Source organism: Calonectris borealis, chromosome 20 (assembly GCF_964195595.1).
Source record: "Calonectris borealis chromosome 20, bCalBor7.hap1.2, whole genome shotgun sequence".
In the NCBI taxonomy this organism is placed as follows: domain Eukaryota; kingdom Metazoa; phylum Chordata; class Aves; order Procellariiformes; family Procellariidae; genus Calonectris; species Calonectris borealis.
In genome coordinates this window covers 9,666,264-9,691,546 of record NC_134331.1, presented here as the reverse complement: position 1 = coordinate 9,691,546, position 25,283 = coordinate 9,666,264, and the positions used below count along the sequence as shown (strand labels likewise).

At 45.0% G+C, this 25,283-nt stretch overlaps 1 protein-coding gene across 1 annotated transcript in view; it reads left to right on the top strand.

Annotated features, from left to right (window-relative positions):
* The window catches only part of SHISA6 (shisa family member 6), a 256,743-nt gene that overhangs the window by 210,176 nt on the left and 21,284 nt on the right, over positions 1 to 25,283 (top strand). Inside the window, exon 4 of the mRNA XM_075169770.1 lies at positions 24,119 to 24,181. Within this exon, the coding sequence (XP_075025871.1) occupies positions 24,119 to 24,181 (63 nt within the window). The remainder of the gene's footprint in view (positions 1 to 24,118; positions 24,182 to 25,283) is intronic.

The window sequence follows — 25,283 nt, the reverse complement described above, 5'->3', positions numbered from 1 at the left end:
CCAGCCTGGACCTCCTGGTCCATGTTGGGCAGAATTCTTTGCATGTGCAGGTCTCGGTTGCTTTCAAAATCCTGGAGGTGGACTTTGGCCATGCCCAGCAGAGCAGTTCAATTACCCTGTCTCCAGTATTCACAGAACAAGTTACCCATCATCCACACTCCTGCTGGAAACCCTATTATCTGCTGCCATCTAAGCAGGACCAAGTTTGTAATTTAGCTACAAATGACAGAGCTGTAAGAAACTTTTGTCTCTCTGTCCCGGAGGTATCTTGGATAGAACTGCAGCCCTTTGTATCTTGGCTTTAACCATCTTCAACTTCAACTTGCTCAAAGGCAGAAAGACCTTCCTAAGCACATTCAGTGAAAAAATAGTGTGGAAGGGGAGCAAGAATACATCAGGTGATTTGAGGATCTGAACAGGACACGTCTGGAGAAGCATCAAGGGCCAAAGACATGCAGCAGATGGTGATAAGAGCTATGTGTCACAGGTGGCAGATAATAAGGTGCGTGCAGGATAGGTGTATCAAAGACAGCAGCCTCGTACACATTGTGTGGGAAGAGACGTGAATATCATGGACAACATAGTGTATAAACTGAGGAAACGATATGGATAGACCATGAAGGGTGTCTGTGGGACTGCCTAGCTTTAGATACAGTGCTGCACTCATAAAAGGGATCTGGTACCAAGGAAACAGGGGCAACATTGGTCACACGGCTCTGGGAAGCCCACAATACAGAGCAAGTGAAGATTTTCTTAGACAATAGCAGTTTGCAATAATGCTGACTTCCTGATGGGGACCAAGTGATGTCGCTGGTCTCTGCTGTCAGCCTGAATGCTGCAGAGTCCTGTTTGGTTTCCCTGCTAATGATTCTTCTAGCAAGAGGGATGCACAGGAGAGCAGCAGAGTGAGTTCATGGAGAGATTGCATTAGGAGCTTTGAAATATTGATGTCTCTGTGCTCTGCATAAACTGTCTCTCCTCCACCCCCTAAAGCAGGGAAGATTAGCTCTAGGGGAGGTTGTTTGTGAGCAGAACCCACCTCAGCACTGACAATCAGGAGATGCAACTCTCTAGACTGCAGTGTGCAAAGCGCAGAAAGGGCTTTTAATTCACAAGTGACTAGAGAGAGAAAGGCAGAAGCAGGACAAGGCTGTGGCTGACAGATGGGAATTGCCACGGGACTCTGAAATACAGAGCTCATCAGGGACTTTCTTCTCCAGCTGTTGCTGAAAACAACAACACAAAGGGGGAAGCAGAGACCACGCCACTCCGGTGGGGGCTGCTGGCCCCTGGCAGTGAGTCCCACATTCAGCCACACACCACAGCCTCCAGTGGCACTGCACTGCTTTGCACAGCAGTTAGGAACAAGGTTTGGGTTTTCCCAGGGCTATCTTGTCACTGCAATGAGGGGGACACACTCATGCAGAGTGTGCTGTGCAGGGCTGGTGGGTGAGCAGCACAGCTTTGCATATGCAGCAAGGCGCTCATGTTAACAACAAGAGAAACCAGATGACAGATGCACAGAGGATGCTTCTCTGTGCAAGCAGGGATGTGGGTCTGTGCAAGCAGGGATGTGACAGTTATACAAGCTCTAATGGAGTGTGATCTACATGGGAAGATGCTCGTGCATGGAAACTCCATCTTCCGTGGTGAAGTCCCCCCTGAGCCTGCTAGGAGTTTGGCTTGATACAAAAGGATTGTTCTGAGCTCCATGAAATGCCATGCAAAGTTGGAAGAGCCAGACACGGGACTGCTTTATTACTGTGTGGCATACCTTGAAATAGTTCTTAGTGTCTTCATCCACACCCTTGGGAGAGAGCTGCCTTTGTCTCGATTCAACAAGCAGCCTCACGAACCAGCTATTTTGTCTTCCAAACAGTCATCAAGCTCCAGTTCAGAAAAGCAGGGAGAGTGAGCTCTGTTAGAAACTGCATGTTATCTCAGGATCCCTTCACAGGAGGAGGTTCATATCTTCAGAGGTTTCAAACCAAAGCAGATATTCAGTGGGGTTGCTGCCTTACGATTCCCTTCAGGAAGTGGTGGGACCTTTCTCCTGCATCCCAGAATTTGGATCAGGCCCAGAGACCCTGGCCGGGATGTTCAGCATTCGCTACAATGGGCCCTCATGGCTTTGGACCATGTCCCGATGAAAGCAGGCTCTGCTGCAGAGAGGATTTTCTGCTCTCCAGGAAGCCATCCCTGGAGACCTTCCCTGCAAACCAGAGCTGCTGCTGCAGAGTGAGCATTCAGCAGAAGCTCTTGAGCAGGCACAGTTCCCTGGCATGGTTGCTGCAGGAAAAATGTGAGCAGGGAAGTATTCAGAAGAACTCACCCTGTGAGTTTGGTCTTTTTCAAAGCTGCTGGCACTCACCTGAGATAGCTCTGCAGGTGGTTGCTGCTCTCCAGAAGAGACCCCAGGCTCTGCCCCATCTGTACTCTCAGGCCATCCCAGGAGATGGCATTGCTAAATGAAGTCCCCTGTGCACAGCCACATGCCAAATGCCATGGCTGTGCTGCAGCAAAACGGCTAAGCTTTCTGGGCATTGCCCTGTACTCGTAACAGGAGGGTGAGTAATCTTTCAGGAGGGTGGGGAGGAAACAGGTGTTGGCAGAAAGGTGTTTGCAGCTCCCTTTGGGCAAGGGGAGACTCTACCTGCACCCATTTTATGTTGACAGGGGTGCTGATGGTGGCTCTCGCAGGCTGCCTCCCCCCTCATCTCTACTCTCTCAGCAATGCTGATGTCTCAGAGGTGAAGCCCCAGTTATTATGTTGGGACGCTGCAGGGGGAACATGATGTCACAGCACTTGCTTTGACCCTGGAAGCCTGAGCCCGTGGCTGCATCTCCGCTGAACCTCCCAGAGTGCTCCTGGGACTGGGCTTTATTCAAGATTCCCCAAAGAGATGCCATCTGCTCCAAATTGTCACATCTACCCTCAACGTAGATACTGCCAGAACCCATTTTTCTACCTGCTGGCATCTCTGCGATGGCAGATGGGACATGGCAGCTGCAAAGTCCTCAGGTCCATCAGCACAGAGCGAGTAACAACTCTTTGGAAGACATCACGGTACAGCAGCAGGGTTACCTCCTCCCTGGCCCCAAGGGCAGGCAATGTTTCTGCCTCCAGCAGAGAGACGATGGCACTGGATGGTGGCCATACCTAGGAAGTCCACAGGGTGCACATGGAAGTGTCTCATCCCACAGGCTGATCCATCTCTGACACACGGGTGGCAGACCTGAAGCAGGAAGGCAGCATGTGACAACATCTAACTCCACACCTAGCGTGTGGAACGCCAGGAGTGCCAGCAGCCAGGGGACAGCTGGATTCTAAGTAGTGTGGGGAAGGGGAGATCTGGGGTTGCAGGGAGAGCGATGCACTCTCACCAGGCCATTCCCCTTCCATTGCTGAGGCTGGTTCAGGAATTTCCCACCTGGGTGTATTTAGCTGTCCCCATGCTGCACAGCTGTGGACTACCAGGCCACACTAGCACAGAGAGGCCAGCTGAGATCTCCACCATACCAGATGGAGAGAAACTGAGGCTCTGGGCAAAAAGACCCTTGAGGAGGGTCAGGGAGACACAGCTCATGTGACCCACTGGCATTGCCACGAGCTGGAAGGCCTTTGGGAGCCAGTCCAACATGATTTGGGCTCTGCTTCTCTGATTTCCCACTGCAGGCTGGGAGCAGCCTTGACAGCTTGCTGGGAGAGCTTGCCTTCAGCCATTGTCGTGTTTCCTATCGCATTACTGCAAACAGTTGTTGAGGGGTCTGTCAGTAAATAACTCTTTCTTCCCCTATGAAGGAACAAAAGACAATTTTGGAAAATCTCAAATATTTCCAAGAATGGTTATTCTCTGCCCAGTCTCAGGGAATATCTGTGAATATGAATAGTTTCATCTGGCAGCCTTAAACTGGGACACTGTAAATGCTTAGGCAGCCACCCATGGCAGTGGAAGTTGAAGGGTAGCAAAAACCAAAGCTTTCTGAGCACAAGCAGATCTCCTGTGATGACCTGGCTGCATAACCCTTTGCCCTGGCTTCACTTTTGGGCAGGCATTTCTGGCTGAGGTCTGGGATGGATGGCTGAGGGCATACAGTGTGCAATTTACACTTTTTTATGACTCCTGATCTGGCTTACTGCTGCATTCATAGGTTGCATGTTGCTTACCAGGCAGCAGGCTAGACTTGTGCCATTTACAGCAACCTCAAAGACAGGTGCTGTTGCTGCAGTGCTTCCCCAGGCAGCTAGAAACTTGCTGGCTCTGATGAGCTGAGCACCGTGGAGCTTTGTCCAAGGAGGAGTACCTTCTCTTACCTTTTCCACAGGCCCTTCTCCTACCTCTCCAACATGCTGAGTCCCAGTCCACAGAACTCTGCAGAGAATATTGACCTCTACTTCCAAGTTCCCTCTTGAAAGCAGCTACCATATGCCCTTTATCAGAAAAATTGTCCATGGTGGTGTTAGTCCTGCTCTCCATTTCCCACCAAGGAGCCTGCCTGAAGCCCCAGCCCAAGCCCCTCCAACACCTGATGAGTATCCAGGGGTTCCCTGTATAACCCAGCCTTGCATCTCCCTCCTAGGTACATCACCTCTCTCCACTCCACCCTGCAGCTCAGCTCCTTACAGCTCAGCCCAACCACCCCTGCCCAAGCCAGCAAGCCAAGCCATTTCCAGGAAATGAGGATTTTGCTCCAAGCATTGATGCAGCTCTGTACCATAATCTCCCCTGTTGTCTTTCTGCTTCTCATTGCACAGGGGTGGGGAGATGACGGAGAGGAGAGGATGAGTCCTGACAGCTACTGCCATGGGCCTGATCACATCTCGGCCCATACGGTACTCATTAGCCTGCAGCCTTGCTTCTCTGCTTTTCTCCCTGTTGCCTGCAATCCATGTTATACTGGAGGAAGGAGCTCTTTTGCAAAGTGGGAGAAAAATGAGAGCAGGGGGAGGGGAGAGAGAAGAGAGGAAGACTAGTTGAAATCTTCTAGACCTTCTTACGCACCCAGGTTATGTTCCTGCATGAGAAATCCTTATCTCAAGCATCATTCATAGTGTGAGTTGCAAATGCTGCTCTTAGTCCATATCATCCTCCTGTCTCCCAAGAGTCTATGGAGTTGCTGTCTGCATAGACATGTCAGCAGTTGTGTCCTGGAGCAATTGTACTCACGGTTACTATAAAGCCACTCATCCATTTTTAGCATTGTCATGACTTGTTGAATGGCTGCAGTGTTCCACCTCAGAGCAGCTGTGTTTTGGTGGTGGGTGTTAAAGATTTAAAGCAGTATTTTTTTCAAGTGAGCTAAAATTCTTTGTAAGATGCCATGTTCATTTACTGTTTGTCAGCTCCCACCATGTTAACATGTCTAAACCCCTGGCCATGGCACCTTGCCGAGCTGCGCTGTGTTCCTAGGAAGCAGTGCGGCACTGTAGCCCCAGCACTGCACAACTACAGCATGGGAAGGAGTGTCTCAACGAAATTATGGCATTTTCATCACCCGCTTTTATTACTGCCAGACCCAGTCTTTGCATTCTGGTCAGGAGCTAATGAATCACAATTCATTGCTTCACTCGCAGAATGCAAAACATCCAGGAGAGAAGAAATAAGAAAAAGCCTAAGTCTCGCTCAAGAGTCTGTTCTCAGCCTGCTGCCGGTGAGCAACACTGAGAGGTGCCAGTGTTTACCCTGTAATTCAGTTGTGTGCCAGGGGATGCTGCCTCTGTGACACCCCTCTGTCCCAGGTCATTAGGCTCAAAAGGATCATGGGGGGGGGGTGTGTCACTGAGGCCATTACAGGCTGCCATCACAGGCAACTGTCATCTCCCACTTTAAAGGTATCACTTTTCTCGCCTCTTTTCCTCTTACCTGGTGGGTTTCAGAACCTCACTGGGTGGTTTGTTCAGGACTTTCTCCTAACTTACAGCCCAAATATATTTGTGATCAGATCAGATCTGTTTGATCTTGTACCTGCTCCCCCCTCATTGCTCCTTAGCACAACAAGACACATTCATTACCATTAAAAGGGAAAAACATAAAACTTTAGTTCTTTTTACCCAAACCCATGTAAAATCCAGAAATTGTGAAGCCAAAAGTTATGTGAGTTAAAAAAAAAAAAAAATTATACTGACAACAAGAATCAGGGTCTGTTGACATTAATAAATAGTAATAACTCATTAGATTAATAAAGTCATAATTGCCACCAAAAATTGGAAGGCATATTAAAATCTTAGGTCCAGAACTCAGAAGCAGTCCCCAACTCCCTAAGACCAGGCAAGATTCGTATGTGGAAAACAAAAGACCCCTTCGCTGTGTCTGTGGGCTGTTCCACCTGGCAGGAAACTGGTGCCGACTGCGGGTGGGACCCGGGACGTGAGGGACGTCTGTTCAGACACCACTGTCCGCATTGCTCTTCACCCATCTCTCAAAGTGCCTGGGACTGAGGGCACAGCTTTCTCCCTGAAAGTCTTTCCCTGCCATGCATGGGTTTCAAGTGCAGAGGAGGGCTGCTGCAAAATGAAAACTGACTTTCTGATAATTGTGTGTTGCCTTGCCAAGAGCAAGTTTGCAAAGGGATGTTCCCCCAGTCCTCGTCTTCTCCCGTAGCCCTCCCTCTTGCCATCAGTGCTTGGTGGGGAGCAGATCCCTCCGAAGGGAAACATTGGCAGCTGTCAGGTTGCTGGCAAAGCTGAGAGCAGCAGAAAGAGCAGGGTGTAATGAAAATAGTGAACCTTATTAGCTGCAAGTATGCAGGTGGGGACTAGCAAGAGAGATTCCCAAATCACAGTGAGTCACTGCCGTAGCCTTTCAGAGCAAATAAGCCTGATCAAAATATTAAACTGCAAGAAAACTCAGTGACATTTTAAGAAAGAAGAACTAGAAGCTGCAAAGTCTGTGGATGCAGAGAGTGGGCTGTGATCCCAGGTACTCTTAGAAAATCGTCTTCTTCCACCCTGTGCAAGACAGGCAGCAGTGCATCCCGTTTGCGGAGCATGCAGGTCCCTGGGGTTAACCTGCACCCTGGCAGTGCAAGTCAAGGGGATCCAGGACCACTTTGTGGAAACAACACATGTCCCAGAACCACCGATCCACAGAATAACCCCTTTGCTCTGGCCACCGACTCCAGGGAGAAGCTTTCCTGTGACTCTGCTGTCTCGCAGAGCGCTCAAGGCTCTCCTCACTTTCGCGCGCTCAGTCCACAATGTTTGTGCAAAGTCCTTCTAGGGTAGGATGGCAAATTTGGGGATTTGGCACAGCCTGAGTGTTTTGGAGGGACTGCATCGCACAGGGGGACTCTCATTCCTGGATTTCAGAGCTGCAGACCTCCCTCCCAACATCCCTCCTGAGAAAGATTTGGGAGGAGGAGGGTGAGATGAGATCAGACTTTCAATGAACTTTCCCTGATGGAAAAGGCAAAGCAATTACATTAGCCCTTTTGAATTGTGCTCCTGCTTACAGGGCCCAGGGCTTTCTCTTTCAAATGCAGATAAAAGCACTGCCTGGTGCCTTTCCCTGGGGAGATTTCAGGGCAAGTGAAGGTGGTGAGGAGAGGGTTGTCTTCAGAGACTCCTGTCCACTTTTCTGCAGGCTGCCAGAGCACCCTCTTGGCTTTTGGGGTACAGCAGAGAAGACAACAATGCTAGGCTGCTCTGCCTGGAGACCAACTAGGGAACATCTGTGTTCAGTGCACTCTAGTGCTGGGGCCCACCACAGACTCCCCAGGGGAGTGATACCTGGTTTGCTTTGCAAAGCGCTCTGAGTTTTATGGATAACAAGTAGCCATAGCAGAGTAATGTAGAAATATGTGAATGTCCCAGGAAAGTGGCAGCCCAGGCCAGGTCTGGCCATCTGAACATGGTAAATGCATTAGTCTGGATGTCAGATGGCCCATGTAAAACATGTCACCAGCAAGAGGGGGGCTGCAGGGCTCCTGACAGTGACAGCAACGGTGGCTTTGCAGGGTTCTCACGGAGTAGGGCTGACAGTACCTAGGAGAGCCCAGTTTGCAAGGCCACGGGTTTGCACAGAAGCTGCTCTCAGCCATCGCAGCTTGACTGAAACCCTGCACCAAAATGAGCAAGAAAACCACTGAGCAGATGGGGAGTGGCTCTTAGAGTCCAGATACTCTCCCCTGTACCAGATGTTGGCTCAGATCCTGGGCAGCCCCTTCCCTTCAAAGACGCTGATTTTACATTTCTGTCCAAATGTTCACTGCTGTATAATCCTTGGAAGAATTTTTTTTTCCATGCCACACCTAGTGCATGGTACTGCCAAGTCTGTTTTCCCCAGGTACATGCCCTAAGCCAGGCAGAGGGGCAGAGACATATGGCCGGAGTGCATCAGATGGCAGAGAGGAGCTTGCCATCTAATGGACACTTCTTTGCTGTGCACCTGCAGCTGGATTAGGACTGCTTTGTACCGCAAACCAGTCATCAGTCGTGTTGAGACCCTGGCCCACGAGCCATGAAACATGATCACAGCTGAAATGTTTGTATTTATGACAGCCGATTGCATCAAGCACATCCGTTATTGAGGAAAGGTTATTGGTCAGCTGATTTCAGCTTGCAGCCATCTATGCAGCCTCACTTTTCTAACCCTGTGGATTTTTAATGCTTAATGCAACAAGTGCAGATTCAGCCTTGCCATTGATCCCCTTTGCACAATGCTGGCACAGTCCTATGGTCAGCCAAAGTGTGGGACTGATCCAGCTATGAAAAACAAGTTTGGGTTGATCAGTGCCCCAGTCTAATTTAGTTGCCCACACCCTGGCTCAGCATGAAGGAGCGGGGAGACAGGACAGCAGAAGGAAAAAGAGCCAGCAGTGCCACCACAGCATGACACCAGCTCAGTCCCTCCAGGCATAGAGAATCCACATTGCCCCACCCCACCCCACCCCCTGGCTGCTATGTATCACTGACTTTCACATAATAAATTGTAGACATTATTTGCCGTAGCATAGAGTCTCAGCCCTTTATGTGTATTTGTCCAAGGAACTGCATTTCTCCAGAGGAATTGACTTTCCTACATTTAAAGCTGCAGCTGGAGGTGATCTGGGTAAAAGAAATCAGGATTAATACACATGGTGCTAAACAAAAGTAGTGTTCAAGGGAGGAGAGCCCATGTATGGAATTGCAAAATGGTCACGTGAAATGAGGCTGTCCTTGTATTTAGTAGAATTTCCCCAGTCTGGTTTTGGAGAAATATACCTCTTCCTCCAAACCAAAATGCTCTAGAAAAGAGCCTGGGAAAGGAAACTGCAAGGAAGAAAATTGTCTCCAATTTAGCTGTTAGCCAGTTCATTTAAGAGGGCTTGGCTGCCAGGCACTTGACACCTTGCTAGCTTCACGTACAGAACATTTTTTGACAGCATCAAATTAGTGTCATAAAACACAAGGTGTGAGGAAGTCAGGTGTCTCCTGGAGATACCAGGTTATGTGACAGTGGCCACCAGCACACTGATTTTCAAACATTTTGCACAAGGAAAGCAGCTGGAATTACTAGTTCAGACAGCACGAGCTTTCCAAACTCTGATATAGTGGTGGACCATGTGAACTAGGGGATGGGAGAAGAGTCTCAGAGGGACTTGACAGTAGGTCTGGTAGACCTGTGGTTCTTTTATCACTTGTGTGTTAGTACATCGGTGAGATCTACCTCATTAAGCAGATTGTGCCCGTAGACTGGACAGCAGTGCTAAGGAGAGGATAGTGTCATCCTGGCTGTATTGGAGCATGTCCACAAGTGTTGTATGGCATGTTGAATGTGATCAGTGCCAAAGACATGTCTCCTCCTCTTACTACTTGCACTGAATACCTCATGTTTTCCCCCAGGAATAGCTTCACACACTTATGGCTTTCATGACCTGAAATTGTTTGGTCTTTGACAGAGACCTGGAGTAACAACCAAGTTACTGTATTTGCCTCTAGGTTTTTTTAATTGTTTCAAAATCGTTGTAGATCCTGTGTAGGGATTTTAGATAACATCACCTCCTGCTCAGGTTGCTTCTCCCTGGCTGCTGAAGAGCTAGGTCTCCTCTTTTAGAAGTGCCTCGCCAGTAAGTTTTGCAGCTCATCTCTTGGTGTGGAGGGAGTCACCTTCCTCAAGGGACATGCTTTGCATCTGGACTACATACACTGCAGTGTGTCAGCACCATCTGGACAGCAACTTACCACAACATTGAAGGGGGAAAGCAGATGGAGAGTAAAACAGGGAAAAGGGAGAAGAAAAAAGGCCTTCTCTGCATTGGGAAAATGTTCTGTTGTGTTTTTTTTTTTTTTTTTTTAATACACTATTTTTATATCCTGCAAAACCAACTTTGCTATTCAGGGAACTTGTCCCCTTCCTTCTTCCAGTTTCTCAGTCCAAAAAACAAGTAAGGGATTTCCCCCAAGCTCTAGAGGCCTTTCAGAGTCAACAGGGAGAAAGAGGGATGTCCACATATCTATAGCTTGACTTGATGATCTGCTTTGGATCTTGGATGAGAAGCATGGGCTCACAGTGTCTGTCTCTGTGGACCTTGAAAGGAGTCCAGACCAACACAGGGGACACAGCCACATTTGTTGTGTAAATATCACTCCAGATATCTGCCCATGAGATTACTCCAGACAAACATGCTTTCACTTAAATTCAACCCTTAACTTACTGCATGCTTATTTTTTAGTTGAGTGCTATAGAGAGGGGCTTGCACAGGGTGGAGGCAATGTGACCAGTGTGGTTTTGCAACCAGCCTTTTGCAATCCTACCATCCCAGCACACCTTGCTTGACTTCATCTGTAGTTCAGCTTTCTTTGTCTTCTGTTTCACATCTTTACTATCCCCCCTCTCCAGGCACAGCCCTCGCAATAAGCAGTGTAAGTGATTCCTAGGGCTACCATCTCTCAGGGATATTTGACGCAAAGGCTACAGACAGGACTGCTTGTCACGTTCAGAAGGATGCAGTCAAACTCCCTTGCTTCATCTGAAATGCTTTGGTCCAGCTGGGCCTGGATTTTCCTCCAGCTACAGGGTGTCCTTGAGCAGTTATTGAACTAGAGGGTTTTGCAGGCTTTCAGGGAACAGGGTTGTAAAGCTTAAGAAAACTATCTAGCTTGGACAAACATAATTTTCCTTATCGAAATGTAGTTGCGATCTTTACTCTGAAGACGCAGGCCATGTGTTTATGGAAGTTTTGTTCCTGTAGCAGCTTCACATTTGGACCAGAATTAGTGAAGTAAACCAGTCACTTAGCACACCACCCCAGTCCCTTCAATCTGATGTAAACGTCATTCACCTCTGAAATGGGCAGCTGCATCCTCATTCACATCTCCATCTGCTCACCCTGCCTCCCACCTTTGTACAGAAAGTGAGATCAGGAACCTGATCTGGCCGAAAAATAACCTGGGTGAGAAAAACAAACAAACAAAAAAAGCAGAGAGAATTTTCTGCAAGACTTATATACACTAACACAGGCACAAGAGAGGCAGGAGAATCGTGTGGCTGAGGGCTGAGGAGGGAGCAAGACCACCTCCTTAGTAGCATCACTCACTTACATCCAATTAATATGACCACAGAACTGCTTTGCTTGGCCTTGGTGAGCTTGGTGCAGAAATAAAATAAAAAAAAAAACCAATAAAAAAGCTATGTTCCAGCAAGCATAGCTGAGCATCAAATTTGCTAACGTAAGTATTCCCATGGAATGCAGTGAGTGAGTAAATAAATAGAAATTACTTTACCTACAGGAGAGTAGTTCATACTGCTATAAATATTATACTCTGCCATATTGCCAGGTTTCAATACAGCAAGGTAGTAAATATTGCATAAGTTATCAGGGGAATTTCAGTATTGCCAACCACACATGTTAAAGAAACCACAAATGAGATCTGAAAACAAATCTGAGGCTGAATTAAAAACCACAGGTTCAAAATAAATAAATGTTGATGTCTTTTTTTTTTGCCTTTTGCCTTCAGGGCCTTCAAGGTGCAAAGTGCTGTTGCTGCCTCTTCTTTACAGAAAAGGAGGCAGTGATCTCCCTTTAATGAAATGTCAGATGAAATTCCTACCTAACCAAATGATTCAAGAACCTGGGGCTTTAAAGATTTATGATAAAATACTACACTTCTGCTAAAACTGGGACAATTGGACACACAAACATTTAAAGATTTATAATAAAATACTACACTCCTGCTAAAAGTGGGACAATTGGACACACAAGCATTTGTTTCAGGGAATGTTCATTTTCTATGAAAATAGGTACCAGGATGCCACAACTAGCAGCACTATTTTTAAAGATGTTACTTCAGTAATTATCATACGATTTCCCAAAATAAGAGCAAACCTTTTTGAGCAAATATATGATAAATACTGTAACTTATTGTCAGTATAGACAGATTAATTATTTAGAGACTGTTCAATGTGCCAAGCAATTTGGTACACTGAAATCAAGGCAGGTTTCCTGGACTAGCTGGACTTTAAATTCTGTGTAAGGCCGATACCGGACATACAGAGAGATCGCACTCAGCCCCTACTTGTGTAGACTTCCACCCTGCTTTCCCAAAAAGAAAGCAAGTTCTTCTAAGAACATCCAGATTTTCTCATTTTAAATGAATTTTTTTTTTCCCTTTAACAGGAATTCAATTTTCCCAACATCTAAATTGCTCTGAGACTTACAAACATACAAAAAAAAATTATTAACAAAAAATAGTCGTTCGTCATTTCAGCTGTTTTTGAATTGGCCTAGCAGAAAATTTATAATTACAATATATGGAAAAAGGCTTTTAAATTAAATATTTATTTTTTAAAAATTAAAATAATAAGCATGCATAAAATATCCAAGGATCTGTGTTTCATGCGAGCAACATAGTACTGCTAGTGGTCAGAGTTAGTATATCTATCCTCAGCTCCTTCAAAGAGTATGTGTCACCTTCTCCCACATCAAGTCTGATGGAATGGAAAGACTGCAAGAACAGGCAAGGTAATTAATGGTAAAAAGCTAGATTTTGACACTGTCATACACAGATATTTCTACAGAAGTGCTATTTTGAAAGCCACTCTTTAATGTGACTTCAGTTAGACTTAAGCAGATGCTTAAAGTTAACCATCTGCTTAATTGCTGCTAGGATTAGAGATGGATTTAAATAGAGCTTTTAGTTCTTCCTTAACATAGTGCCACTTTCTTTTTGCCTTAATAAAACATTTATGCCCATGGTTCATTTTAAGTGCTTGATTAGTGCTACTGACTTCACTTATATGCTTAAAGTTAAGAATATGATCAGTGTTAGATTGTATCTGGATCTTAATTGTCTATAAAGTACTGGCCCAAAGCCATGTTTCGCAGTTAACAAGCATGTAAACAAGTCCTGCATCTGGGAATAGAAAATGCCAGAAATCAGCAAAAGGACAAAATAAACTTCAAACAATCAGGACACACATGTTCTTGTTTCTGGTCCCTAGCAGAGAGCTGTGTAATATAAAGAGAAAGTCCCTGCTTCTCCGTCCAAACGCCTTGAGGCTGGCCATGTCTTGCTGGCAGATTACGAGCAAGTGAATTTCTATGACTTGAGAGTGATTTAAAATCAGTTGAAGAGTTAAGAGTCTGCTTATCTCGATCATCATGTTGGTTATAATGTGGCACATTTATCACTCCTAAGCCAGAACAGAGGCTGGAAAAGCCCTACTGGACTCTGGTCTGCTCCGTGCAAGCTGGCAGCCCACCCTCCTTGCTGTGGTCTCAGGGCATCCTCCTGTAATGAGCCATTTGGCTCCATGGGAATCCAGAAAAGATTTTTTTTTTGGTGAATTATGCTTGGAGTGTAATAAGGAGGCTTCTGCTTTTAGCTTTCTGCTAAATCCTGTGTTTTTTCAGTATAAAGAGAGAGTAAGATGGGACAACCAGGCACCTCTGGCTGTTTCCTAAAGTACAGCAGTGAATAGGGTCTTTGACTTCTGCTCTCAAAGTAGAAGCACAGTCCAGCCCCACTAGACTCACTGGAGAGCCCTTCTTGCTGTGATTTCATCCTCACTTTTTGTTTCTCTTTATACTTCATGAAAGAGGGAAAAACAGGGGGAGGACTTTATGTTCCCTTTCCTTCTCCTTCCTGCCAATACCATGGGGTTAAAAATGACCATGTGTTTCTTCCAAAGGTATTAGCATAATTATCTCTCCACTCTGAATGTGCAATAGCTGGCTGTGTTCCACAAAAGATTGCATTTAACTAATCCTGCTTTAGAAACCCATACTATTTATATCTTCTAAAATCAACTTATCTTCAGAAATGTCCTTTAAAGGACACATTTTGTTCTGTTCTGACCATATGTTTTCACCGTGATCCGCGCATTTTAAATGTGTTTCCAAAGGTTAGCATCCAGGACTGCTCCCCCAGATGCTGTTTGTGCATTGCTGTCTAATGTTAGTCATGCAGCCTGCTCAGCTGTTTGATTTTTGAGAAAACCAGTCCATATTTATCTAATTACTTTATGTTTGGAAAGTCAGTGTGAAGTTCGCAAACACAGAGGGGATCCCAGGCACTGACTGTCAACACCAGCTAAGTCTGTCCTGTGGGGTTTGCCACCAGCCGTGCAGAGCTTTCTCTCCCAGCAAGAAAGTCCTTGTTCTTTCTCTTCATCTGGATTTCTTCTATTCATTTCACCATTTCTTTTTCCTGATTTATGCTGGAACATGCAAGAAAGGGCAGCACTAAGTAAATTAAAAACAAAGAAAATCAGAGCAAATAAAATGTGAAATGCTATGGAGAGATTTTAAACTCCAGATCAAAAGTGAGTTCAAACATTCCCATTTGGGGGGGGTGGGGGTCATTGCAGTTATTGCGCTCTAAAAGCAGAGGTATTGCTGTTGAGAAATTCCAGTGCAGGATATGTCTCTTCTCCAGAGCCTCCTGCTGGTGAGTCTAGCAAGGCTCTGAAAACATTGGAACAAGCTGCCCTTTTTGATAGACCTCATACTCCGTTGTCTACACAGAGGAAAAAACATTTCTTCATCAAGAAAACAGCCTCTCCAAAGATGCTTTAAAAGGTATCAGTTTCCTTGGAGAGAGAGATTTGGAGCTCTGTGAAACCTTTATCTTCACTGCAGTGTTTCTGGGTTTTTTTTAAATAACATTTTACCCAAGTCTGGGAAATACTCTTCTTGTGGTTTTGTTTTTCTGTAAGTGTACTTTTTAGCTGTAGTTGCTCGAAAACAAAAGTTGTATTTTCCTCATACCAAGCTCTTCCAGACAGTTTGCTTTTCAGTTTGGCACTTTGATGTTCCTGAAAGAGTCAGTGAGTATCTACATAAATGCACTGTGAAGGAGAAACATGCTTGATGTGCAGGGATTTCATGAGTGGGCATGGTTTATGTGGTACTTGTTCCATCACTGGCTGTAAGGTTTGTGTGGGAGGAAGAGAATCCACTGTGGATAAGTGTGTGCGTTTGTGCATACTTTCAAAAGGGGAGACATATTTTTGTGAGTGAACTTGAAACCCTGTTGTACGAGACAGTTGTCCTCACGCTATCCATTTTTGTATGTCCCCACATACGCTCTGCTTTTCTGCCATGAGGACCAGGTGGTACATACATGTACGTGTCAGCATCTACATGCACATAGCACATGCACTCATATGTTACATGCTTGTAGATATACATACATACTTACATAAAAAAACCTACTGATAAGAAACACTGTTTACAGCAAGCCCAACAGTAAAATCATAGCTTTCCATCAGGAACTTGCTCGGTTAGAGCAAGTGCTTCATCTAGAGTGATGGTTTCTGCCATTTCCTTCCTTTTCTGGGTAGACTAAACTCTGCCTGTAGCTATGTATAAGTACTTACAGTTTAGAAAGACTTCCATTTAAATTGTAAAAACAAGAGGTCAAAAAGTAGCAAATGGCTGAGTTGAAGTTTCCTGTGAAATGTTAACGCATACAGTTTTTAGTTACTTGATGATATTTTCCAAATAAAATATCTGCCTTGAGCATCGCTTGGACCGAGTAGCTCTGGGCATGAGTCACTGCTGTACAGCGAAGGAGGCTTGTAGCAGTCCCAAGGTGTGAGAAGCATGAGGCACCAAACGGCAGCTCCAGGAGGCAGGCAGAGGAAGCACTTGACTGGCATCCAGGTGAACCACACTTCTCTCTTGCCACTGCCAGGGAGTTCCTCCAGCCAAGTCCACAGAGCAAATCCTGCTGACAAGTTTGCAGCGGCTCCAGGTGTGAGAAACACTAGCCTTCTGCCTGACCTTGCTATGCCAGCAAAACAGGGAGCATCCACGCAACCGTACCGGTGGTGACAGCTTCGGCTGCCCTCAGTGATGCTGCTCAGCGCAGCGGGGCAGGCAGGAGGGGAGTTTCTGTCGGAGGATACCGGGGCAATCCTGGGAGGTTCTGCTGATGTGGGTGAAACAGCGGGGTCTGCCTCGTGGGAAAGGCCTGGAGAAAGCTGAGCTAGTCAGTTAATCAGAGCCTTTCAAAGTCACTTTGGTTTCTTGTTCCTTAAGTTTCAAACACCTGCAACATGATTTTTAAAAGTGTTGAGCTCCAGCGAGCTGCCGCAGCCATAATCAGGCAGGGTGTGCTCTCGCTGCTGTGGCCGGCAGGGTTGTGATGGAGAGTAACAAACCTGGGGTTGAACTGGGTTGGGGGGAGCATTTCCAGTCCTCCTCGTGTTACCGTGTGGCCACAGGGAAGTGATTCCACCTGCCTTCATCATTTTCCCCACATGTAAACCAGGAACAGTTGCAGCTGCCTTACCTTCCCCACAAAAGAGGTGTGATTAATTAGCATCTGATTTATGCTTGCAAAATCCTGTTAAAAATCCCCTGTGTGATCTGAAAAATCTGACCTGAGCCTTCCACAGCTGTCCCTCAAAAGTAGTAAAACCTTGCCGATGCAAGTACAATTGCTTTCTGGCTCAGCTTAATCTGGGGTGACGGACCCCACCCTACCTGCGATGGGAGTCTGGAAGCTGTTTGTGAGGCTTAGATGAGCACTAGAGGAAAGCCTGCGTGGAAAATAACAGTTCCATAATCAGTGCAGGATTTGGATGGTGTGGGATACTAAAGAACAGGGCCATTCACCGCTTAATGAGGATTAAAATAACTCTTGAATAGCTGCCTTATTCCCCAAGCATCCTGTTCAATGAATGAGTCACAGGATTACAGTTGAAAAATAGGCTGGAATGGTAGAACAAAAACCTGACATAATGAATATCAAATTCAGGGTTTGGGGACAGCCTTTAATCTGGCATTTCCAACCCCTTTAATGACTAACATGCTGACTTTACTAGTAGCTTAATTTTTCTTTTTGTCTTGTGTGCTCTTTGCTACAGTCCTTTTTTAGGGGTCAGTTTGTTTGGGTATTGTTAGCCAGGTGCAGAAACACTCTGCAAGCAGGATATTCATGGCATAAAAGTATAACGTAATTAGTTATTGGCTAATGTACATGAAAGACAGCTGGGATTTAATGATCTATTAGGCTAAGTATTCCTATGCTCATCACCTCTAATAAGACACTGCAGAGTCCTGGCTGGCTGGGCAGACCTCCCTTAGGAGGGGACCATGGGCTTAGCCTCCCTCATTCCCTAGGATGGTCCCCAGTGCCAGGAGCTGCCCTATGCCACCATCTCTGTCTAATCTAAACTAATGGGAAAAGGTTTTGCATAACAAAGGGTTGATGCCTGCTCCCCTTGCCCAGGCACCCTGCTCAGCTTTGCTTGACCAGCTTAGCAGCAGTTAAAGGACATTTGCTCAAGGGTTCTCCTCTGAACTACAAACTGTGAATAGAAAATGCCAGAGGGAGGTAGGCAGATAAATGGGTAGCTTTATGCTGAAAGTATTTACGTTCTCATCATCAGTTTTTGCTCTGCTTTCCTCCTTGCCTTTGGGGTCTGCATTTCTTTCAGTTTCTAAAGCCTGAAGTCTTTTGTCATATTTAAGTACTCTGGAAGATTAGCCCTTGAAAGGGATTTTCTCTTCATTAGTGCAGATGCCAAACAGTTATCTTGTCATCAGAAAAATAAACTGCTTGTTACATCCTTCTCTGAAAATCTCAGCTGGGGAATAAGGTTGAAGCTAGGCAAATGCTGAGGTTGCTGAAAAGACCAGAGGGACAGAAGGCAAGGAATTGTATTTCATAGGCTGATCGCTCCTGTTTAGTCCATTTCTTTTGTCCTGTTGACTATAGATTTCAAAGCAGTTCCCAGTACTTTAATAACTACTGTAAAACTAATGGAAAATATTGCATGACTGTCAGAACTATCATATACCTGTAATATAGTTGGCAAATACTAAAAATAGCCTTGCTTTGCAGTTTTTATAAGAAACTTTTTTAGGAAAGGCTGGCTGGAAAATACAACGTTTTCTTTTCATATTCTGACACTTGCTATTTTTTCCATTATAGAACACAATAAATCTAGTTTTTATTAACAATAAACACATACAAAATCCCTGAGACTGAAAAAATATACCCTAGAGAAGACTAAAACCGAGTACCTAAGGAAAGGTAAGGTCCTTATACAAAAAATTGTTTCTTAGGAGGATCTCCTGGACAAGAAGTTCAATGGGAATTCTTTGGGGTTATTTAAAGTTTTCTTCATCAGTTACCCGGGGTTTCACACCTTGAGACAGACCATTCAGTCAGTGATTTATGCTACAAATCAGAGCAGTCAGTCCTGACCACGGGAAGAAGAGCTCCTTTCAATGCTGAGATCAATACCTCAGCAGATGAGGAGACCTGCTTCTGCAAAAAAGGGGATGAAGGGTTGTCCAGCACTGTCCCACCCCTGGAGCTAACCCAGATGCTCTGATTTCAGTTGCCCATTAGAGGTGTTCTCAGGTCCCCAGGGCAGATCCTGACTTGCTCTGGGCACTCACGGTGCCCATTGCCCAGTGACATTTGAGCGAGTTCATGTTGTCCCAATGCCAGTCGCTCGGCTACTGCAGGACCATAAAGCACTCTCGATATTCACTACAAAAATTACAGCTTCATGTTTTATCATCCACTGTGGAAAAGATGCTTGAACTTCTTCAAATCAGTCATTAGATGCCATCACTAACACTAGACTAAGTCTTTTCAAAAATGCATGTGCACTCTCAACGAAATTTCAGGAATTATTAGAGAGATCCCTCCTTTCCATCTTCAAACACAGGCTGGGGACACTAAAGCTCTTGGGGAAGTTTAGGAGATCACCTGAACCCCTCTCACACAGCTGCCTGTGCCCTGACTCCCAGGCACAGCAGAAACCATCTCTTCCTGCAGGAGGCAGCTGGTCTGACCATGTTGGGCTGCCGGCCCATGTGAGTGTCACCTCCATGGAGAGACATGGAGAAATGTGAGGAAGCGATAGGGAGAAGAGAGACAGTGAGGACTCAGCAGCGGTGCACAGGCTCATTTGCTTCCCTAGGTGCTGAACTTGGAAGAAGATTTCTCCTTTTCAGAGCTGAAGATATCACTGCCACCAGCAGAAGCAGGGTGCTAGGGCCTGTGGGTCCTGGCACTGGTGGCTGTGGGGGTGCAGGGTGGGGAGCCTGGTTGAGGACCGCTCTGGCTGAACGTACTGTGCATGTTGTATGTTCAGCTGGGCCACTTCCCCAGGGCTTGCAGGGCAGCTGTACAGGCTCTCCTGCAGGGACACGGTCAAGGCAGGAGATGGGGCTGCCTTGCTCCTGTCAGCAGCAGCCTACATTTGGATTGGTTTCACTGTACTCTAAGCTAATGCAGGTACTTACTGGTGGATCCTACTCAGTAGCACTGAGAACTTCTGGAGTGTTTAGGTTGGTAGCTGCAGCAGGAGGGCCATCTCAGCATGGCAGCAAGGCCATCTAGGCAGAAACTTGTCCCTTAGCGTTTCCCAGTACCTACAGACTTCTCTTCCTCCCTGCAGTATCTCATCCCCTCCAACAGCATCTTCCCTTCTCCTTTCATAAATGCACCCCATCACAGACTCCCCTTCCCCACATGGGTGAAAAGTTGTATTTCCCAGAGCAGCGGTTACCGAATTCGCATATAGACCACAGATATAATCGCGTGGGATGCAGCATTTTGTTCTGTCCTTACTATGTGAACCCATTTCCTTTGGAAAAAAACCTGAAGCCCTTAAAACCCCTGTCTGTCCACGTGTCTTCTCCTGGATTGCAAAGGGGCTGAGAGCACTGGTTTCCTTTCTGTCAGTAAAATGTCTTATTCTTTCTGCTTGTTATTGTATCTGATCACTCCTCCAGCTGTGCTCAGAAATTTCGTATTGTGGTCTGGCAATTCAGAGCACTGTGAATCCTTTCTTTCCCTAATGGAGTTTCCTAGTAAATAGCTTTGAACTCAGATCCTTGTCTCTACAATAGATATGCTTCTGCCTAACCGGCACTTCACAATTAACAGCATTATCCTGTTAAACCTGAAGAGGTGCAGGAAGGCTCAGCCATCATTTTAAAGCATTTTATTGCTTAGAAAGTGTTTACAATAGGCTATAGAAGTGGTAAATGAAGCCCAGTGCTGCATTCAGATGCCTGATTAGCTCAGCCACATGAAAATGCCAATAATTCAGGGTCTAACTCTTTTGGATACCATTTCTTAAGCAGTTGTAGCCTCAAAGCACCTGAGTTTTTTAGGGGGAAAAGAAGGGAAAGGAAGGGAAGGGAAGGGAAGGGAAGGGAAGGGAAGGGAAGGGAAGGGAAGGGAAGGGAAGGGAAGGGAAGGGAAGGGAAGGGAAGGGAAGGGAAGGGGAAAGAGAAAGCATTTGGGGTGAAATGGAAAGCTGGTCAGAATTAGAAGACAATAGTTCCTATTCATGTAGATACAGGTGTAATTGTCCTCAGTGAAGACACAATTTCAGCCAGGAGTGACGTTGTGCGAGTAAGTGACTGCATTGGAGTACTCTGTGTTTTCAGGAGAGAGAACAATTAACGTGTTCAAGTTATGTCTGCTACTGTTTTAAATGCTTGCATTTCACATACATAAGTGTCTCCATCTCTGTGTAACCATTTATCTGTCAGCTCCCGTAGTGTGTAAGCAACATTAGTTGAGAAGAGGACAAACAGTTTGGATGTTTGGATGTTTTCTACAATTTGATTTGTAAATTAGCTGTGCTGTAACCAGGCTGGAAGTCCTTGCTGTCCTTAGCTACCCTGCGTGACTGCAGCCCTACACCTGGCTGAAACCCAGAGGGACTAGCATAGGAATCACAAGCTGCTATACAAAGCATGTGGAATGATGGAGACCTCCTGGGGAACTATCTCACTTTCTAAGGTTTTCAGGAGACAAATGGCTGTATAGCAATTCAGTAATGCTCAATGAACTCATCAGCTGCAAATGTCAAAGAGAGGTCATCAAAAAATGCAACAGACTCATCACTCAGTACCTAGTTTGCAACCTTAGCCTCACAGCTTTTCAGAAGCACAGAATATTTAGGTTATCTAAGAGAATAATCAAGTTGATGATTGACAAGTCTCATGATCTAGAAATATCTACATGTGGAAGAGTTTTCTAGTAATAAATTGTTTTCTTATTCCCCCAAAAATATGAAAGATCTAATAGGAGTTGAAGCCAGATGATTCAGTTAAGACCTAAAGTGTATTGTGGTTTTTGGTATGAAGACTAAAAATACTGCAGTTATTTCTTTTAGGCATGTATCAGACTTACCATCACATACAGTCTTTTAAAATCGTATTACTGAAAAGGTCTGTTTGAACTCCAGAAAGAGTTAAAACCTAATGCGGAAATTAGTGAACGGGATTCTGTATCATGCTTGCTGGAATCTAGATGAAAAGTGCCCCATCTGATCCCATATCTCTGAAAAGCCCTCCAGACGATTACAGGGATTCCAGAAACACCCAGTTTTTTATTCGTCCCACCCATCCTTCTATCCAGTTTTCACATTAAAGTGAAACTAGACTATATGGAGGAACAGAAACTGAAGTAAAGTCACAAAAGTAGTTACTGCAGGATTTTTGCTTGCTATACGTAACCAGCAGTGGAGGATCCAAAGGAAAATTCTAACTTAGGTGACCTGTAGGCCACTTATTCAAGGGCACTTTAGGCATCTATGTGAACCTGGTCTCCTTTCAAGGTTTGTTTGTCACATACTGGTAGCCAGGCTAATATCATTTCTATATTTTCAGCTGTCTGTGTATATAATGAGTGCCTATTTTCTAGATGGAGAAGTAAGTAAGCTAAGGTCTCCAGTCTGTTGTCATCCAAATAAATAACCTCTGATTTTAACCCTGGCTGTACACAGACATGCAGCATGCTGGGCAGGGAGATGAGTTTCCAGTGAGATAAAGTAGCAGCCAACATGGACTTCTCAGAAACAAAGCATGTCAATCTAATCTTGTTTTTATTTTTTACTGTGTTTTGTGTCCAGGGACAAATAGCTTATATTAAGGATCCATGACCTTAGTAAGATTTTCAGAAGTTTCTGGGAAAGTAATGTGAAACTAATTTGAGAAGCATGTTCTTAATGAACATCTATATGGTAGATGCCATAATGGCTGACTAACCATAAAAGGTAACTAGATATCAGTAGAAGGATGAACTGATGTGGTTCTGCATTTAGTCGTTTTGTTACTGGTGGAAAAGGAATTTGCTTATTAAATTTGCAGATTATATGAAGCTTGGAGGACCATAAGTCTATTAGAGGATGTGATTAGAATTTAAAATGTTCTTGATAAATTGGAGAAAGAGACTGAAAATAAATTGATTAAATGGAGAAAAATGCTACACGTTGGACTGAAACAGGAATACTAAAAAGCCTTGTATATGTTGAAGAACAATTGGACAGGTAGCAGTTCTTTGGAAAAGCAATAAGGAATCATAAAGGATCACAAACTTTACAAGAACCAGGAAAAGAGAAATATCCTGCAAGTTTGTGTGAACAAGAGTAGGTGACTGGGAAAAATCCAGGCACTCCACTCTGTACTGGTAAGGTTTCTTCAGAAACATGTCACAGACTGTATTCCAGACTTGAAAAGGATCCAGGTCAATCGGAGAGCACAGGATGCTAGAATAACAATAATCAAAGACAAAGCAAGTTTTATAGGGAAACATAAAGGAAATGGCATTGTTTAGTTTGAAGAATAAAGTTAAGGGAACACATAGTAACAGCTTTGTCATAAAGAGCTGCTGCAGAAATAGGGGGGGGGGGGGTGTTTCTCCACACCCCTGGTAGAGAGGAAAGAAGCAATTGGCCTAAAAAGCAGTAAGAAAGACTTCATGAAAGAGATCTTCTGGGGAGAAAGTGAAATATCAATGATAGGCTTTTAAGAATAGCAGAGTAGACATCAGACTAGCCCATCCTGCACCAGGAGAGCATGAGATGCAAGAAGATTTCTTGAAATCTCTTCTCACCCTACATTACTACAGTTCCATAACGGGTTGTAAAGATCCAGACAAAGAGGTCATTCCTTATTGAAGGCTTCTCTGGAAACTAAAGATGATAGAAGTTTATCAGCAGTCACTTATCTAATGGTTTTATTACAGTGAGAAAGAGAGAAAGTTGTTTTCCATCCCACAGGGTAGTTACTAACCACAATGGTAGCAGTCATTCTGCCATTGATCGTTCCTCCTACTTTGCAACACAGTGCACTTAATACTGAATGCATCAGATCTTACAGGATTCTCACTTCTCAGGGGAGGGAGGTCTACAGTCCATGTGCTGCTATTTAACTCTACCTCCTGCGTTTGTGATGCCACTTATTTGAACTTTCCCTGTACTCACACAGGACGTTGTTGTGGTTGCGGTCACAGTGGGACAGTCCATTTTTCGTGTAGTTGGGGTTAACGTACTGAAAACCTCCATGCTGGATGGAGATGGAGCAGTGGAGTAGGGGCTGTGAGATTCCATCAGTTCCCAGGAACACACCACTGATGCCCATACACTAGTTGTGGTTTGTTCCTGTCTGGACATGCTTCTTACCTTTGTAGATAACTCTAATTTGCAGGCTCAGCAGAAGGGGAACAGTTTCCTATTATCGTGTTCTTCTTGCATCTGGAATTTTAAGTGAACTACATAACAGAATCTTCTGCTTTCTTAAGCATTTTCTTCTCCTTTCTTTAATCATGCTGAGATTTCCTGTGAATACTGTGAGCTGTAATTATCATCTGCAGATCAGTGGGTATGCGAAGCTGTTTCTTAAAGGGATTTTTTTTTTCTGTGAATTTCAGATGACCAAGAACAAAATTATAATCACCTGATACTAAACAGTGCCACCCAGACACCTACACATGGTAAGAGAAAACAAAGAGCAAAATTACACATGTTGTAACTTTCCTCTGCCAGCCAGTAACATTTACTGGTATCAAAGTATGTTTAATGTTAATAGAAATGTTCCTATGGCAATGACGTATGAATGATGGTTTCCATTAACATTAAACATAGGACCATATTTTTAAATAGTGCGCACAATGAAATATGGCCCAGTCTTTTATAATTTTTCCTATCAACCTTGTGTTTCCCCATGTCTGATTGCTCCTTTCCTCCTTCCACATCAGCAAGGTGCTGTCAGATTTAACCAGACAAAACAGTAAAAATGATAACCAAAGAAAAGTCCATCTTGTCAGCCAAGTCACTTAACTTATAGTGCTGTTCGTGCATATTTCTAAGATAGGTTAGAAGGACAGTGAACATGGGACAAGGGCTCCTAAGCTGACATGATTTTGACAAAAAAATATGTGGCCAGAGTTTGGGTTCACAGCTAAATCCAAGCTGTCCAGACTATACTTTCATGGGTCTGGTTGGGATAACGTACTGAAGCCCCTGATTCACTGCACAATGTCTCTCTAGTTTCTAGTATGCAGGATAGGTAAAGACCATTAAGAGATTCAGGACTCTCCCTGCCCACTTTCATAAACAGAAGTGCCTCTTTCTAAACCAGTTCCAGTGGTTGCTCTCACACCCTCCCAAATCCCTTTTATTTTATTTTATTGTGCAAACATGACATTTCTCTGACACTAGGAACTTATGAAACCCAGAGCACCTTTCATGTCCCTACACCCAACACAGGGTGGACCAGCACTGACCTATCCCCACAACCTCAGCAGTGACACCTCAGGAGATGTCTGGGGCAGCCTATCACCACCATATAACCTGTCTGGTGATCCCTCTAAAGGGTGAGAGCAGCCCTTCCAGAGTTCCTCCAAAGCTTCCCTGGGTTTGCTCTTTGTACCCAAAGAGCTTCATATGTGTTAATACCCCTTCTGACAGTGCTCTTGCTGAGTTCTGAATAAACACGATTTTTATTTGTCTTACCTCTGCACATGGTTCAGCACATTTATTGGCACCTTTCTATCCAGCCCTCTTGACCTAATAAACTTGGGGATGCCCCATGTC